Source organism: Drosophila albomicans, chromosome X, assembly GCF_009650485.2.
Source record: "Drosophila albomicans strain 15112-1751.03 chromosome X, ASM965048v2, whole genome shotgun sequence".
NCBI classification, from domain to species: domain Eukaryota; kingdom Metazoa; phylum Arthropoda; class Insecta; order Diptera; family Drosophilidae; genus Drosophila; species Drosophila albomicans.
The window spans coordinates 28,578,463-28,592,936 of record NC_047627.2 but is presented as its reverse complement, the minus strand read 5'-3'; the positions used below and the strand labels follow the sequence as shown (position 1 = coordinate 28,592,936).

The 14,474-nt window shown below is 35.0% G+C and overlaps 5 protein-coding genes across 6 annotated transcripts; 2 read left to right on the top strand and 3 right to left on the bottom strand.

Moving 5' to 3' along the window:
- The first annotated feature begins 762 nt into the window (after positions 1 to 762).
- Positions 763 to 4,671, top strand: LOC117571737 (protein NipSnap). Of its 2 annotated transcripts, none has more exons than XM_034254058.2 (6): positions 763 to 925; positions 1,470 to 1,590; positions 2,167 to 2,346; positions 3,569 to 3,862; positions 3,939 to 4,081; positions 4,151 to 4,671. In XM_034254058.2, the coding sequence occupies exons 2-6, from the start codon at positions 1,529 to 1,531 to the stop codon at positions 4,297 to 4,299; spliced, it is 828 nt and encodes a 275-aa protein (XP_034109949.1). In that variant the 5' UTR covers positions 763 to 925; positions 1,470 to 1,528; the 3' UTR covers positions 4,300 to 4,671. The 2 variants fall into 2 exon arrangements, with proteins under 2 accessions (XP_034109949.1, XP_034109960.1); XM_034254069.2 differs by lacking the exon at positions 763 to 925 and adding an exon at positions 1,034 to 1,138.
- Positions 4,672 to 5,484: 813 nt separating this feature from the next.
- LOC117565836 (zinc finger protein 346) lies at positions 5,485 to 6,877 on the bottom strand. Its single transcript, XM_034245150.2, has one exon. The coding sequence runs from the start codon at positions 6,743 to 6,745 to the stop codon at positions 5,684 to 5,686; it is 1,062 nt and encodes a 353-aa protein (XP_034101041.1). The 5' UTR covers positions 6,746 to 6,877; the 3' UTR covers positions 5,485 to 5,683.
- Positions 6,878 to 6,973: 96 nt separating this feature from the next.
- LOC117576139 (60S ribosomal protein L30) lies at positions 6,974 to 8,158 on the bottom strand. The gene is made up of 4 exons (XM_034260708.2): positions 8,086 to 8,158; positions 7,962 to 8,007; positions 7,732 to 7,877; positions 6,974 to 7,215 (listed from the first exon to the last, which is right to left on the bottom strand). The coding sequence occupies exons 2-4, from the start codon at positions 7,980 to 7,982 to the stop codon at positions 7,047 to 7,049; spliced, it is 336 nt and encodes a 111-aa protein (XP_034116599.1). The 5' UTR covers positions 7,983 to 8,007; positions 8,086 to 8,158; the 3' UTR covers positions 6,974 to 7,046.
- A 316-nt stretch (positions 8,159 to 8,474) lies between these two features.
- On the top strand, positions 8,475 to 9,579 carry LOC117576122 (UPF0488 protein CG14286). The gene is made up of 3 exons (XM_034260684.2): positions 8,475 to 8,741; positions 8,822 to 8,956; positions 9,259 to 9,579. Exons 1-3 carry the CDS (start codon positions 8,570 to 8,572, stop codon positions 9,552 to 9,554), a joined length of 603 nt encoding a protein of 200 aa, XP_034116575.1. The 5' UTR covers positions 8,475 to 8,569; the 3' UTR covers positions 9,555 to 9,579.
- LOC117576163 (small ubiquitin-related modifier 3-like) lies at positions 9,573 to 10,464 on the bottom strand. The gene is made up of 3 exons (XM_034260742.2): positions 10,344 to 10,464; positions 9,950 to 10,066; positions 9,573 to 9,875 (listed from the first exon to the last, which is right to left on the bottom strand). The coding sequence occupies exons 1-3, from the start codon at positions 10,359 to 10,361 to the stop codon at positions 9,720 to 9,722; spliced, it is 291 nt and encodes a 96-aa protein (XP_034116633.1). The 5' UTR covers positions 10,362 to 10,464; the 3' UTR covers positions 9,573 to 9,719.
- Between the last annotated feature and the right edge of the window lie 4,010 nt (positions 10,465 to 14,474).

Sequence of the window (14,474 nt, the reverse complement as noted above, 5' to 3'; positions counted from 1 at the left end):
CGGACAGACGGACATGGCTATATCGTCTCGGCTGTTGACGCTGATCAAGAATGTATATACTTTATAGGGTCGGAGATGCCTCCTTTTACCTGTTACATACATTTCCTGTCGGCACAAAGTTATAATACCCTTCTACCCTATGGGTAGCGGGTATAAAAACAAACTTTCATATTTGCCAACTTTTGTGGTCATCACTTTTACTGGCTGTGCCAAAAAATGCTGCCCCATCAATTTTTTGCCTGACCAAAAGAAACTTTGAAGGGGCCGCGCAATAATGTCCTTCATCATCAGTGCCTTTCGCTCGCTCTTTCTCTTTCTCTCTGGGGACGTCATCACGGTTCACAGTTGGTACAACAAACAAAAGTTACCAAATTCACTTAATATTGCATTGCATGTAAGTGTACCAATAAATTACAAATGTACCGCTTATGGTACAAAATGTGACAATCGCTTGCAATGTGAGTACATATTGAGCTGCACTTACTCGTGAGTGCCTATCGAAAACATCACGAGTAATCAAGAAAACCCTGAATTATAAATTAATATAGAAAGTATAAATTTCTACAAACGATATAAGTTCACATCTCAATTTTAAATATTTATGCATTTTTAATGCTGAACAAACTAAGCACTAACCTGCATATTGAGTGATTAGTAGTTACACTTCTAGCACTACAACAATTTGTGCTCCTCACTCCTCACACTAGCGGCGCTGACCTATCGATAGCGCTAGCTCATCTGTCGCAATGCCTATCGATATTTCGTGCAGCCTATCGCCAATTTATTTATAGCACAAATTTTTTAGTTTTCTTTTTGTTTAAATATAAACATATACATAACAACTTATTAGCAAATTAATTATAAAAAAAAACGTTTTTTTTTTAATACAAAAACCCTGTATAAAAGACTGCAACACGCATTACAGGTGAGTGTGGGAAATAAAGACAAAAACGGACAACAACAAACAGTGTGCTCAATTTAGTTGTTGCTTTTGGGCATTGCTCAAATGATAAGATTGAATGCGAAGCCAATGTGTATAGAGTATATATAACTATATTGATATATTTACAAAACGAACATAATCCGTTAGCGTTCGACGGGGCAGACAACATTTGTAAGTGTATCCACAAGGAAAGAGGTGAGCGAAGTGGGACTGCAATTTAAATATCCAACACACATGCATACATATATGTATATGTATGCATTTATGCACATGTGTGTGTGTGTGTAAGGAGAGCATTATTTTGGGGGAGGCGGGGAGCAAGAGATTGTTTGTTTCGTCTGACTCTGACTTCACCTTGACTAAAGTACACGAGGGCAATGCAAAATACACACGCACACACACTCACACATACAGACACGCAGCCGGTGATAACAGCGGTACAACAACAACAACAACGACAACAGCAAAGCTAAGGAGAAGAAGAAGCATCAGAGTAAATAACATGCAATTGATTTCCCACACACAGTTTCCCATCCCAACCATCCAACGTATTTTGATCCCGTCATCATCGTCGTCAGTGCGAAAATGTTGAACATACGTAACATCTGCTCCCTGGCCAACAATAATGCCGCTCTAATCGCTATCAGGTAAGACAACATCCCCAAAACTCCCATTCCCTATCTCCCCGATAAGACATTATTCAAATCGTACTATATAGTCGGTATCATTTTGTTGGTCGTTTTCTATATGAACTGCATTTGTTGTTTGTTTCTTTTTGATATGACCTTTGATGGGTAGTTAAAGGATTTACTTGAAAAATGTATTTACTAACATGAATATAATATTCAACATTAATTTTTATCCCTTCAACACTATTAAAAGTCTCTATATCATTCCGTTAATTCTTTTTCTATAAAAACTTCCCTTTTTAAATAACTTTCAATCGCAGTTAAAAGGCTTTTCTACAACAAGATGTTTAAATATTTATGAATATAGATCTTCTTCCTTATAATATTTTAATAAGAATTCCAAAATATAGCAAGATAAATCTTCTTCTTTATAATATCATAGTACAAAATTCAAAATATCATAAAAAAAAATCTTCTTCCACACAATATTATAATAAGAATTGCAAGATATCGCATATAAACATAAAATATGAATTCATTACCTACCTTTCACTACTTTCCATTTATAATAACTAATTTTTTCATCATTTTTAGATCAATCTCAACGACAGCCAGCTGTCGGGACTCGGAATCATGGTTCTCCAAGCTGTTGGTGCGCAAAATTGAACCCACCAAGGAGTCGCACAGTCGCATGCTCAGCGACAAGGAAATCATCTATGCCCTCCACACGCATAATGTGCGTCCCGATTCCATGGGCGCCTACCTGAACAACTAGTGAGTGTTATTCCCATTCCCAACACTTTGAGAGTGCTGAAAGAGAAGCATAAGGGAAGCGTATATATAGACAAACCGATCAGGATTCAAGCAATGAGAAGTTATACCTCAATGAAAAAGGAAATGTATAGGATCAGTTATGAATATTATTGATAAGTTCTATCTCAATTAAAAACCTAATGTAGAGAAGCATCTTCGAATATTATTGATAAGTTATAACTCAATTAAAAAAAGAAAAAATTATATAGGATTATGACTATCATAGAAAAGTTATACCTTATTTAAAAAAGCAAATGTAGATGAGAAGTTATACCTCAATGAAAAAGGAAATGTTTAGGATCAGTTATATCTCAATTAAAAACCTAATGTAGAGGATCATCTATGAATATTATTGATTAGTTATAACTCAATTAAAAAAAGAAAAAATTATATATTGAGAAGTTATACCTTAATTAAAAAAGCAAATGTAGATGATATGCTATGAATATTATTAATAAGTTATATATCAATTAAAAAAGCAAATATAGAGGATTAGTTATATAGCAATAGAACCCTTCAGCTGTAGGCTGTTTTAAAGACTGCTTCTCAAGCTGTTCTCTGGCGAAAATGCCTCGTAAAGAAAAAAAATATATACAAAAAAAGTTGTCAATTTTGAGAAAGAAAAAAAAAACAACTGAAACAATTTTAAAAATTTGTAAAGGTTATATATGTACCTCTTGATCAGCATTTTAATTAGAGTTTAGAATGAGTTTGGAATTAATTTTCTGTTTTAAGATGATTGCAAAAATGAAAGTTTGTATTCCACAAAAATAACGATTAATTAAGTGTAAAACAGAAAAGGTTCCTAAAATCAATCCGAGCTATAGAATATTCTTTATTAGTTTTTTTTTAAGTTATTTCAGTTTACGATTTTTTCACTGACAAGAGAGTTATCCATAATCATTTAACCCAAGCTGTAAAACAGAAAGGGTTTCTAAAATATATATAGTACTAATCTCGAGCTATAAGTATAACCTTTACTTATTTTTAAAATTGTTTCAGTTCAGACAAATTTTGCCAAAGAATTACCTTTATATCTTTTATAGAGCAAACTAAATTTTAACTTAATCGTAGTTTCCAAATTTCGGTTGTACTCAAATTGACAGCATCTCGTTCTCTTTAATCACGATCGATTCCAAAACTTTTCTAATGCAAACTCGATTTCTTTTGAAAACATTTGCAGCAAGAACACTGTTGGTCTGATCAATGACAAAAAGTCGGGTTTGTCGTGCAATTTGGTTGCCTCATGGACTGTCCAAGTGGGCGATATGGATCAGTGTCTGCATTTATGGAAATACACTGGAGGCTTTGAGAAGATCGATCAGGCCAAGGAGGATCTGTGGAATGATCCCGAGTATCTCAAGCTGATGAACGAACGTTCGAAATTCTTGCGTTCCCGCCATCTTCAATATCTGTTGGCCTTCAGCTATTGGCCACAAATCGAGAGTCGCGAGGGCAAAAACATTTACGAAATGCGGCAAGTTTCTCGCTATCGAATTGCAATTCAAATCCAACTATACTTATTTATAATGATGTATGATAATTTTTTGCAGTTCTTACCGCTTGACGCCGGGAACGATGATCGAGTGGGGCAACAATTGGGCGCGTGCGATCAATTTCCGTAAGCACAACAACGAGGCATTTGCTGGATTCTTCTCACAGATCGGACGTCTCTATAACGTGCATCACATTTGGTGTAAGTTCGGATCGGACATTAACATTAACACATCCGAATTCAATTGTTGAAACTATTCCTTTTTCGCAGGCTACAAATCGCTGCAGGATCGCAAGGAGACCAGAGAGGCTGCTTGGCGTTCTCCTGGCTGGGATGAATGCGTCGCTTACACTGTGCCCCTCATCCGTGAGATGCACTGTCGCGTCCTTGCCCCCACCGAGTTCTCGCCCTCACAATAGAGAGAGAGTGAGGGAGGAAGAGAGTGAGGGAGAGGGAATGTGTCGTCAAGCTGATATGTGGAACTGTAGATCGGCTCTAAACTAGATTGCTTGTAAATAATGACAGCATTTTTACCGATGCTCACACACACACACGAACACACACAAACAACCATTTATATATATACCTTGTAATTTCTTAAGAACACAACAACAAAAAAAAAGAATGCATTTGTTTTCGAGCGTTTTACATTTGTTTCCAAAAGAGAGAAAAAAAAGAAAAAAATCAGCAAACTAAAAGTGAAATTAAGAAAAAAAACACACACACATGTTAACGTTATATTATATACTACTATATTATCTACGAGAATAAATCGTAAATGAATTTGCAAATGTTTCAATTTTATCTTTATCAATCTGGATCACAGCATTAACTTTAAATCATTATACTGACTAAACTAAGAAAGTTATTGACTTGATTTAAACGCAGAATTTTAGTTTAATGTTTTAACCTTAAAACATATTACTTTATTTACTTTCTCACTTTTTGTTTTCTATATCAATTCTCACAACGAAAACATACAAAAAAATTCGGTTTTAATTTAAACACTTGAGCTTTTAGCTTTAAAATTCCAGTTGCATTAGCTCTTGAGTTACTTTTGTATTAAGTTTTACAGCCTGGATATTATAAACAGCTGACGGATAGAGAATTAAAGCGTTATATAGTAGAATAATGCTGCTTGATTCACTTTAACTTTGTGCTTACATTTGTTAATTAACATTTATATTCCCTTTTATAGTTTATCGAATTGTGTTTATATTTCCATTTTCAATGTTTCTCATATATCATCATTAAATTGACAATTTTTTTTTATATTCATATCTTGGATAATTTGTTTTGAGCACATTAAAATAAACTTCCTAAGTAACTACTTAAAAAAATCACATAAAATCATCGCTTTTAACATAATAAAGCTTTTTAGCGTTATTCATTTTTTGTAGATCATAATTTTAAACACAATAAAGCATTTTATCGTAAATCAGTTCATTATAAATTATAATTTTAAACACAATAAAGCATTTTATCGTAAATCAGTTCATTATAAATCAAAATTTGTAACATAATAAAGAATTTCTTCTTAGTTCATTTCATTATAAATTATAATTTGTAACACAATAAATCTTTTCTTCTTAGTTCATTTCATTATAAATCACTTTCGTAACAAAAAAAAACAAAAATAATAAATCATTTGTACGTTAGATGAACTCTTTAGCTTCAGCATAGGATCGCAATTGAATGCTATACGATAGTTGTATACGATATTTTTCAACTAAATTTATATTAATGCATAATTAAAGCCCAAGCTAAATGGCATTTCGAATCAAAGTGTAAACTTTTCATTGTTTAACTGGCGACATATTGACGCGACGCCTTGAGATGCTTCTTGCCCAGAAGATGCTGTTGCAGAATGCTGATGTGATTCATCGCCTTGTTGCACATCTTGCAATAGTACGAATTCGATGGCGTTCGATACATGGCCAGATCCACATCGCCAGCCAAGAGTGGAATATCACTTGTCGTTGACTGTTTCATCTCCTCCGATGGTTGCTCCTCCTCCTGCAGGTGTTTGCGTAGATTCTTTTGGTGCTTGGCGCCATCCATGTGCATTTTGATTTGTGATGCCGATGTGACGCTTATCTGACAGATGCGACAACTCAACGTGGCATCCATGTCGGTGGCAGCAACTGTTTCACCAGCTTTGCTGCTGCTGCTGCTCTGCACCACTTCAATGGCCTTGGGCTCCTCGGGAGTTGTGGAGTCTGGTGTGGCAGCTGCTGCTGCTGCTGCCTGGGTGAGAAACTGTTCGCCAATGCGAAAGCGTCCGTCGTCCACAAACGCTTCGGCTCGGCTGCCTGTGCGCACCCATTTGCCCTCCTGGCTGTAGTAGCCAGCTCCCGAGGGTCGCGAACGCTTCTGCTCCACCAGCTGATGCTTGCGCCCGGCATAATGCTGTCGAGCATGTGTTAACGAGGTCAACGGCAGGTCACAGAGTTCACAGTGATAGGCATTGGGTCCCGTCGTCCCATGCTGTTTAACCATGCGCTTCACCGGCGGCGTCTGCAGCCCCACATCGGTGTAGTTCTTGGCCAGCCAAGCGCTGATGTGACGATCGTGTGCCTTGGACTCGTAATGATCGCGTGCACTCTTCATCGAGGTCATTTGGGATTTGCAAAGTTGGCAGGACAGCGGCATTATCAGTTTATTGAGTTCGTCCGGATAGCTTTCGTCGCGTCCCTGAAACATAATCAACGTCTGGTTGCTGCTGGCATCCATCGCTGCATCCGTTGTGTCCAATTTGCGTTTCAAGTTGCGACGCTGTGATGCAACAACCGTGGGTATCGTTGTTGCTCCAGATGCAGCATTCTGTCGGCCAGGTGCCACAAATCGATTGCCGGGATGGCTCATGTTTTGTGATTCCCTTTTAACTACTATTCACACAACTAACGAAGCACAACACACGCTGCTGCTGCAAACTTGAGCAAATCAATCGGTGTTCAAAATGCGGCTGCTAGAGATGCGCTGCTGCAAGGCAGGCGCACTTTCGATTGTTATCGACACATTACCACAGCCACCACACACTCTCACTTTCGATGAACTTTGTATCGATACACACAAATAAGACCATTTTTCAAATACAATTACGAATAGCTTTTTTTTTTTTATTTCAGCAAAAAAAAAAAACGGAAAACTAGTTGTAATCATTTACTTAGTTGTCGGGCAGCGAGCGGATGATGTCCGAATCTCCAGGATCGGTAATGGACATGGTGCACACGCGGAAGTACTTGCCGCAAGCGGTGCCCAACTCAATGTTGGTGCCACTGTAGTGCTGGACCTCGGTCTTGGCCAACATGGCGTAGTACTCAATCTCAGACTTCCTATAAACGGAGAATAACAAAAAGAATACATTAATTCTATATGCTACAATACCAAACGGCAATCCTTATTAACTTGAGCTTCAGAAAGAGTCTCTAGTAATAAAAAGGAATCGTCATGGCGATCGGAATTACATAAATCATCACATACAACTCTAATATTGTGTTTTCAATTCCATTTCCTTACCCCAAGTATTCCAAACTTTAAATCTGGTGGCGGCGTCGTCGTAGTTACTGGAACCATTTTTGGAGCCGTGCGTAATGCAGCAGACGAGGTAAGAACAGAGAACTAGCTACCTGTCTCTGTTACACTGCTTGAGATATATGTATTACTACTCCATAGTTTCCACAATTTGATTGGAATCATATTTCTCAGTCAGCATTAAGCAAGACTCCATATGGTTCCACCAACAACACAACACAACGAACAACCGTTACTTGGATGTAATGGAAATCTACTTCTCTGTAGCAATTAAAACACATTTCCAGGCACAACACTGCGTGCACGTGGATTCTCACCTCAGAGCTGGAGTGTTGCTGGCGATGAGCACCAACTTAGCTTTGCCCTGACGCAGGGTCTTCAAGGTCTGCTTGTAGCCCAGGCAGTATTTGCCGGACTTCATCACCAGAGCCAGACGAGCATTGGTGCTCTCCAAAGCCTTCTTCTGCAAAGTCCCAAGAGAAAGGAAAAGAAAAAATTGTTAGGTTATGTTGAACAGCAAAACATTTTGTTTTATTTTTGTATTTACCTGTTTCTTCACGGCAACCATATTGAATGTTTAAGCGACAAAATTACTATAATAAACAAAAGCAGAAATTACACGTTTTAGCAAAAATTGTTAAGTCGGAGCACACAAAAAAAAACACACCCACCTTAGTCGGCCGACAATGTCAAAAAGAAAGAGCAGAGCCAGAAACGGAAACGCGTTAGATAGCACAACTAGTGGCGTAGTGTTGGAAAACATAAACATATGGTCGCAATTTTAAGGTTGCATTTGCCAATCGATTAATCGCCACAAATTCGATTTTAATTTACAATGAAATATAAACATATGCAACGAAATATTATTGATAGTGGCGCGCATTAAAATAATGATAATTTATTGATAGTATATAGCACTATTATAAAGACTCTTAATTATACCACAAAAATTAGAAAAGTTTATTGTATCGATAAGCGCCGTCTTAGGGCAATAGTGACGTCAAGCAAGCGTTATCCATGTGGCTGGCTCACAAATACAAACACACAATTACCATATGATTGTGCCTTCGCTCACGCATGTGTGTGTGAGCGTTTCTTTATTTTGAATCAACGCACATGCCATATTTATAAATAAAAAAAAAAAATCTAAACAAGATGCAACGCCGCAAAGGTCCGAAATCAGTAAATAAACCCCCTCCAATACAGGCAATACCCAAGAAGACGACATTCGATGGCGACAACGATATTCAATTCGAATTGGAGCTTTGTTGGTGCGTACAACAACTGCAGACGGCACTAAACAGCGGCAAGCTCAATCAAAAAATTGGTAAGTCAGTAAAATTGAATAAAAATTGGCAAAATAAAGCATTAATCTGACATACATATGTACATATGTGTGTATTTTAGCCGAGGACACAGCCAAGAACTTGAAGACATTGACCAGCAATACGGCACCGCTAATTAAAAAGCGGCAGGTGATGAAGTTGGCACTAGGCGATTATCGCTTGAAAATGCAGCAGGAGGAAAAGAAGATGCTTCTAGGTGAGCAATCAATTATTAATTAAACAATTAAATGTCGGAAAATAGCGCCATGCTAAGCACATTTAAACTCCATGTCGCCAGCCCTGGCAGGACATGTGTACTAATTGTGCTGGCCTTGCACGACACGACAAGGAATACATGTGGCCCTTGCACGACACGACAAGGAATACATGTGGCCCTTGCACGTCACGAAAACGAAGAATCAGCTGCCGTCTTTCGTTGTCTCCTTCCAAACTGTGCAGCTTGCTGTCTCTTTTCCACAGCGGTAGTAATCATTTTATTGTTTTTGTTTTTAATTGCAGCTTCCAAAGAAATTAAATTTACACCGGCTGCTGAGATGAACAAGAAATCGAGTTTTGTTAAGAAATCAGCACTGTTGACATCGGGCAAAGATTTTCGCTTTAATTTTGCCGTACCCGACTCGAGCTCCACAACAACAACGACAACAACAACCCCACAATCAGCTGTGGAAACGAACGTTTCCAGTCTCTTTGCTGGAAGCAGTGCAACAGCGCAACCCTTCAAGTTCAATTTTAGCATCGATGACAATGATGCAGCCGATGATATTAATCTGGCGGGATTAGCTATAAAGAATTGAATAAAGACTAAATTAAAATACTTGCTAAAAATACGTTTTATTATGTGCATGCATTTTGTACATTTCAAGAAGTGAGACGGTACAATGGGACAAAAAAATATTTATAGTTATGTATCGTTAAAAACTGGAATAATTCATGTTGTTGCTGCTGTTGTTGTTGGAATATTACAATTGTTGCTGAGATATGAAAGAACCGCCGCCAGTTTGCTGCTGATAGACTTCAATTGTATCGCCCTCCTCCATTTCCAGAGATGTAGGCGTATCGTTCTCGTTGATTGGCTGGCCATCAAAACGGAAACGCACCACTTGCATTGAAAGGCCCTGTGTTAGAAACGAGATGATGAAATGCATTCCAATGCAATGGCGTTTTTTTTTTTTTGTTGTATATTACTTACAGCGCGATCACAATAAGCATTCATTAGCTTGCGCAAAGGAGTATGCTTCTTGATTTTGAATTGAACGACGGCATTATCCTGACCCAACACCTTCAGATTGATATGCTCAGTTTCAGCCTGCGCAATAAAATCGCAATAAAATATATTAATTGCATATCAGTTTTTGTTTACACCACAATTTCCTTGTTCGTTTGTACATTTCATTCTTTTGCATGCGCGCCATTTGCTTGTTTGTATGCCAGCCTCTGTGTCTGTGTCTTTTGCTTGCGTGCGTGCGTGTGTGTGTGTGTGTGTGTGCCGCATCAGTCAGCCGGCATTATTGTGGGCACATTGTATTTGTCATCATTGCAGCAGCAGCATTGATAAAAATGTTTTTAAACAAGTTTACACTTACCTTTTTTTCCTCAGACATATTGTTCGCGGTTGTTTATTTTGTTGTGCTACAATTTACACTAAATTCACTCTCTACGCCGATACGTAAACTCCAAGAACAACAACTAATAGAGGTGGAGAAATATCGCCTGCCACTATCGATTGAGAATTTTTCTTCTTTTCAACAATATCGATACAACATCGATGACTGCACGGCGAACAAGCACGATAGTCGATAACTAGCTGAGCACAATTAATTGTAGAAATAAATAATATTTTGTTATGGCATTTATTTATACATTCATTTATCATTCAACATTTAAACACACAATAGATTTATTAAAAAGAATATTAAATGAAAATCGATAACCTTCTGATATTTATCGGAATGCACTGAAGAGTTGCAAAAAGCAGTCGTTAAAATTTGAATTACGCTGCAGCTGCTAAAATTGTCATGGAAAATGCGAACTTGGGGTATTTTTGAATAATACGATAATCTTTATTCTATTAAAGGTAATATGAAAAATACTCAATATGGAAGTTATTACTTTTCTATATTTATATATATATAATACATACACACATGTATACATATATATGTATATATATATATATATATAATATATCAATCTGTATGTTACATTTATAATATTAACTCTATGCTTATGTACACACAATTTGTTGTTGCTGTTGTTGTTGTTGTTGTTTTGCTTTGAATTGATTGATTATACATACATACATATTTTATGTACTAACAATAATATGCGTACATACACACACATAGTATGTACATCCGTACATCACAGATGTACATAGTATGCATGTGTGACGAGAATGTACATCTATATATATTTTTGGTTGTTTCTAGTTATTTTGTTATTTTTTTTGTGTTTTATTTTTATTGTATTCACTGATATGCATTTATTTAATTATTAATTGTTACATACACAGATGTATGAAATTTAGAAAAAAAACAAACAAACATATTGTTGATAACATACATACATATATAGTATATATATATAGAGCAGTATGTGCATGCAATACTGAATGTGGCGAATTCACGAGATTCGATTTTCTTCTTCTTCTTCTTCTTGGGAAATTGAGCAGCTTTTAATCGATCAATGTTATCGATCGCTAACGATTGCAATTCAAGCTTAAACTAGAACATCTTTCTCTGGGGATGGAAAATCCTCAACCTGATTATCACACAGATCCAATACAAAGAACGTTTATGTGGAAAAAAAAAAGTTCTACATACATATAGATACAATATATATATATATATATAATACTATGAAGAATATTCGCACATTCAGATACATTCGGACACGCACAAACATGCATATACATGTATTTTGTTTTCTCGTTTTTGTTTTTGTTTTTTTTTTTGGGGAAAAGGATATCTAAAACTCTAGTTGTAATGCACATTTAGATGGTTTGTTTTGAAAAAGCTTAGCAATTCAATTTTTCGAAGTTATCTAAAAATATACAAAAATTACAATCATAAATGAGTTGTTGTTGTTGTTGTTATCTTCTAACTACTTAAACAATTACAATTACATACATACATACATTCAAAATGTTTCGACTACACATACATATATTTTGGGGCTTACGTCTCAGATATTTAGCGCATACACATTTTGTTCTTGTTTTTTGTTTTTATCAACGAGGTATCAAAAAGAGCAGTGTCAATCAATCAATCAATCAATCAATCAATCAATCATCGTAGAGTGAAAAATGAAAGATGTGTGTGTTGTGTTATTTTTTGTGTATGCACTATGTATAGAAATATTATTATTATTATAATTCTTTTTTTTTTTTGTAGTATCCCGATTTCCCGCACTAACTAGAGATGAGCAATTTTATATGTCTTGTGTATAAAGTTTATCGTTTAACTTTTCGAGATACACTTATCGATAATAGATTATATAATTCTTTTGTTATATATATGTACATAACTAGAACTTATTGTTTTTCTGTTTGGTAGGGCTTCTTTTTGGGTTATACATATTACTCTTAATTGATTAGTTCTTCTATTTTCATTTTCATTTGAATTCATTATTTATGTATTTGTTTAAGACATATATTTACGCTATTTTTTGTTGTTGTGTGTCTTCTGTGGGTCTAACGTACATGCATATTACATTATTATGTTTAGCTGTACTATGTACATTTTTTTTTTTGTGGGTACAACTTATAGTGGGGCATACAGAGGCATTTCATTTTCTCGCGTCTCGTTTTCATTTTCAGTTTCTCATATTCTCATTTATCATTTCTCATTTCTCGGATTCCTCCAATAACATACATATTATCTGTACAGAGTGGGCTTTGAATCCGCCTGACTGTCTTACATTGGTATCACAATTGGAGAATGCCTATCAAGCAATCGGTCTTTGTTTTCTTTTTATTTTATTATTATTACTTTACTTTTTTGTTTTTTTGGTTTTGCCTATATAATATTTTATATACTGTATAATTTCATACACCCTACAATTCTCAACACTCAAAAAAAAAAAATAAAAAAAGAAATGTCTCCATTTTATGTTTACTTTATACCCCAGCAGATCATATTGGAATATTTCAAAGTATCTAAAGTATTATTCCGTTCATCTTTCAGATTTAAAGTTATCTGATCTATTGTGTATTGAAATTGATTGGAACGGTTTAATAGAACATCATCAAATGGAATTATTATTATTATCAGAATTTGTTTGTGGCATATTTTTTTAAAGAATATTCTTTCAGATTCGGTTCGGTTCTTATTTCTTTCTCTTTTTCTTGATTTTTTTTTAATGCAGAATTCTTGAATTCCGTTACAGAAATGTTATCGGAAATGGAGCTGGTTTTTTTTTTTTGTTTTTTACCATTGATCTATAGATTTTATATGTATGTATATACTTATATCAAACTGACTTATCCAATGAACTAAACGACACATTGAGAATCCAGTATAAGTATATATATTTATATATATATGGAGGCATATATGTTTTATGTTTGTTTTTCTTTGGTTTCTATATATATATTCAATCATATATATATATAAAAGTACAAAATTGTTGTTTGTTTGTGTTTCATTTTCATATTTTCTAATATATCTAAAAGTTGTTTTTTTTTTCTGTTTGTTTTGTTTTTGTTTTTGCTTCTTGTGATCCATGTCCAATATTGTGAATGCATATTTCTGTGTTTTTAGTAGGTACTTTTGTACCACTGTGATCAAACACACACACACTCACACACACACTGACTGTACCCAAATGAACAATGAACAACAAATAACAGCAAATATCCGATAAATTCGAGCAATGCACGTGCATAACCTCAAAGTCGATCGCATCGTATTGTATCGATAACAGTGGATCGATTACCATTGGGTACAGTTGGTAGCGAGAGTAGTTTGTCATCGTTTGAATATATGTCTCATTTCTATTGGATTTGATCACAGCAGTTTAGTTAGAAGCTTTGTTGTTGTAAGGTACTTAAATGTTTCTTTAAATTTCCATTTCAGTGGTAAGTTTAGATACACTATGTATGTGTGTATGTGTAGGTACATATTCGAATACATTTCTCAATATTTTGCAATTCTCAGAAAATCAATCTTTGGATTTTGTAAAGAGACAATGAATGAAGCAATTGAAAGTAAGCAGATAAAAAGGAAAAAAAAGGGAAAGGAACACACACACATTCATATATATATATATATTTATATTATTCATATATACGCATACATATATTGAGATATATCTATATCTATATATATGTATATCGGCTATATATATTTAACATTATGTTTTTTTCTCTTTTTCTGTTTTCTGTTTTGTTTCGTTTCGTTTTGCTATATAGAAGGAATTGCTGACCGTAGTTATAATGTGATAATCTTAATGTAAGGAATATGTCTGTGTCGATCTCTTCGATCACTTCAGGGATATTTGCAATTTTTCCAATAGAAATAAAGAACAGAGAAAAAGAAAGAACAACATAAAGATACAAAAAAGTCTTTCTAATCATATTTACAATTATTTTCTCATATAGATATATAAATATTTTAGTTTTTCTTTTACGTTTTTTTTTTTTTATTTGTTATAAATAAAAATGCTTATTTTGTTGATTTCTCGTATTTGTTTGGTTTTTCTTTGATTTTTTTTTT

Bases quoted from the DNA above. Each gene is read 5' to 3' on its own strand.
- LOC117571737 (XM_034254058.2), top strand. From the start codon at position 1,529: ATGTTGAACATACGTAACATCTGCTCCCTGGCCAACAATAATGCCGCT. The intron at 1,591-2,166 runs GTAAGACAACAT...CATCATTTTTAG, and splicing joins GCCGCTCTAATCGCTATCAG to ATCAATCTCAACGACAGCCA. The intron at 2,347-3,568 runs GTGAGTGTTATT...AAACATTTGCAG, and splicing joins GGCGCCTACCTGAACAACTA to CAAGAACACTGTTGGTCTGA.
- LOC117576139 (XM_034260708.2), bottom strand. From the start codon at position 7,982: ATGGTTGCCGTGAAGAAACAG. The intron at 7,878-7,961 runs GTAAATACAAAA...GGGACTTTGCAG, and splicing joins TGGTTGCCGTGAAGAAACAG to AAGAAGGCTTTGGAGAGCAC. The intron at 7,216-7,731 runs GTGAGAATCCAC...CTCCGTTTATAG, and splicing joins AGCAACACTCCAGCTCTGAG to GAAGTCTGAGATTGAGTACT.
- LOC117576163 (XM_034260742.2), bottom strand. The intron at 9,876-9,949 runs GTAAGTAATATA...TTTCTAACACAG, and splicing joins ATGCTTATTGTGATCGCGCT to GGCCTTTCAATGCAAGTGGT.
- LOC117565836 (XM_034245150.2), bottom strand. From the start codon at position 6,745: ATGAGCCATCCCGGCAATCGATTTGTGGCACCTGGCCGACAGAATGCT.
- LOC117576122 (XM_034260684.2), top strand. From the start codon at position 8,570: ATGCAACGCCGCAAAGGTCCGAAATCAGTAAATAAACCCCCTCCAATA. The intron at 8,742-8,821 runs GTAAGTCAGTAA...TGTGTATTTTAG, and splicing joins CAAGCTCAATCAAAAAATTG to CCGAGGACACAGCCAAGAAC. The intron at 8,957-9,258 runs GTGAGCAATCAA...TTTTAATTGCAG, and splicing joins GGAAAAGAAGATGCTTCTAG to CTTCCAAAGAAATTAAATTT.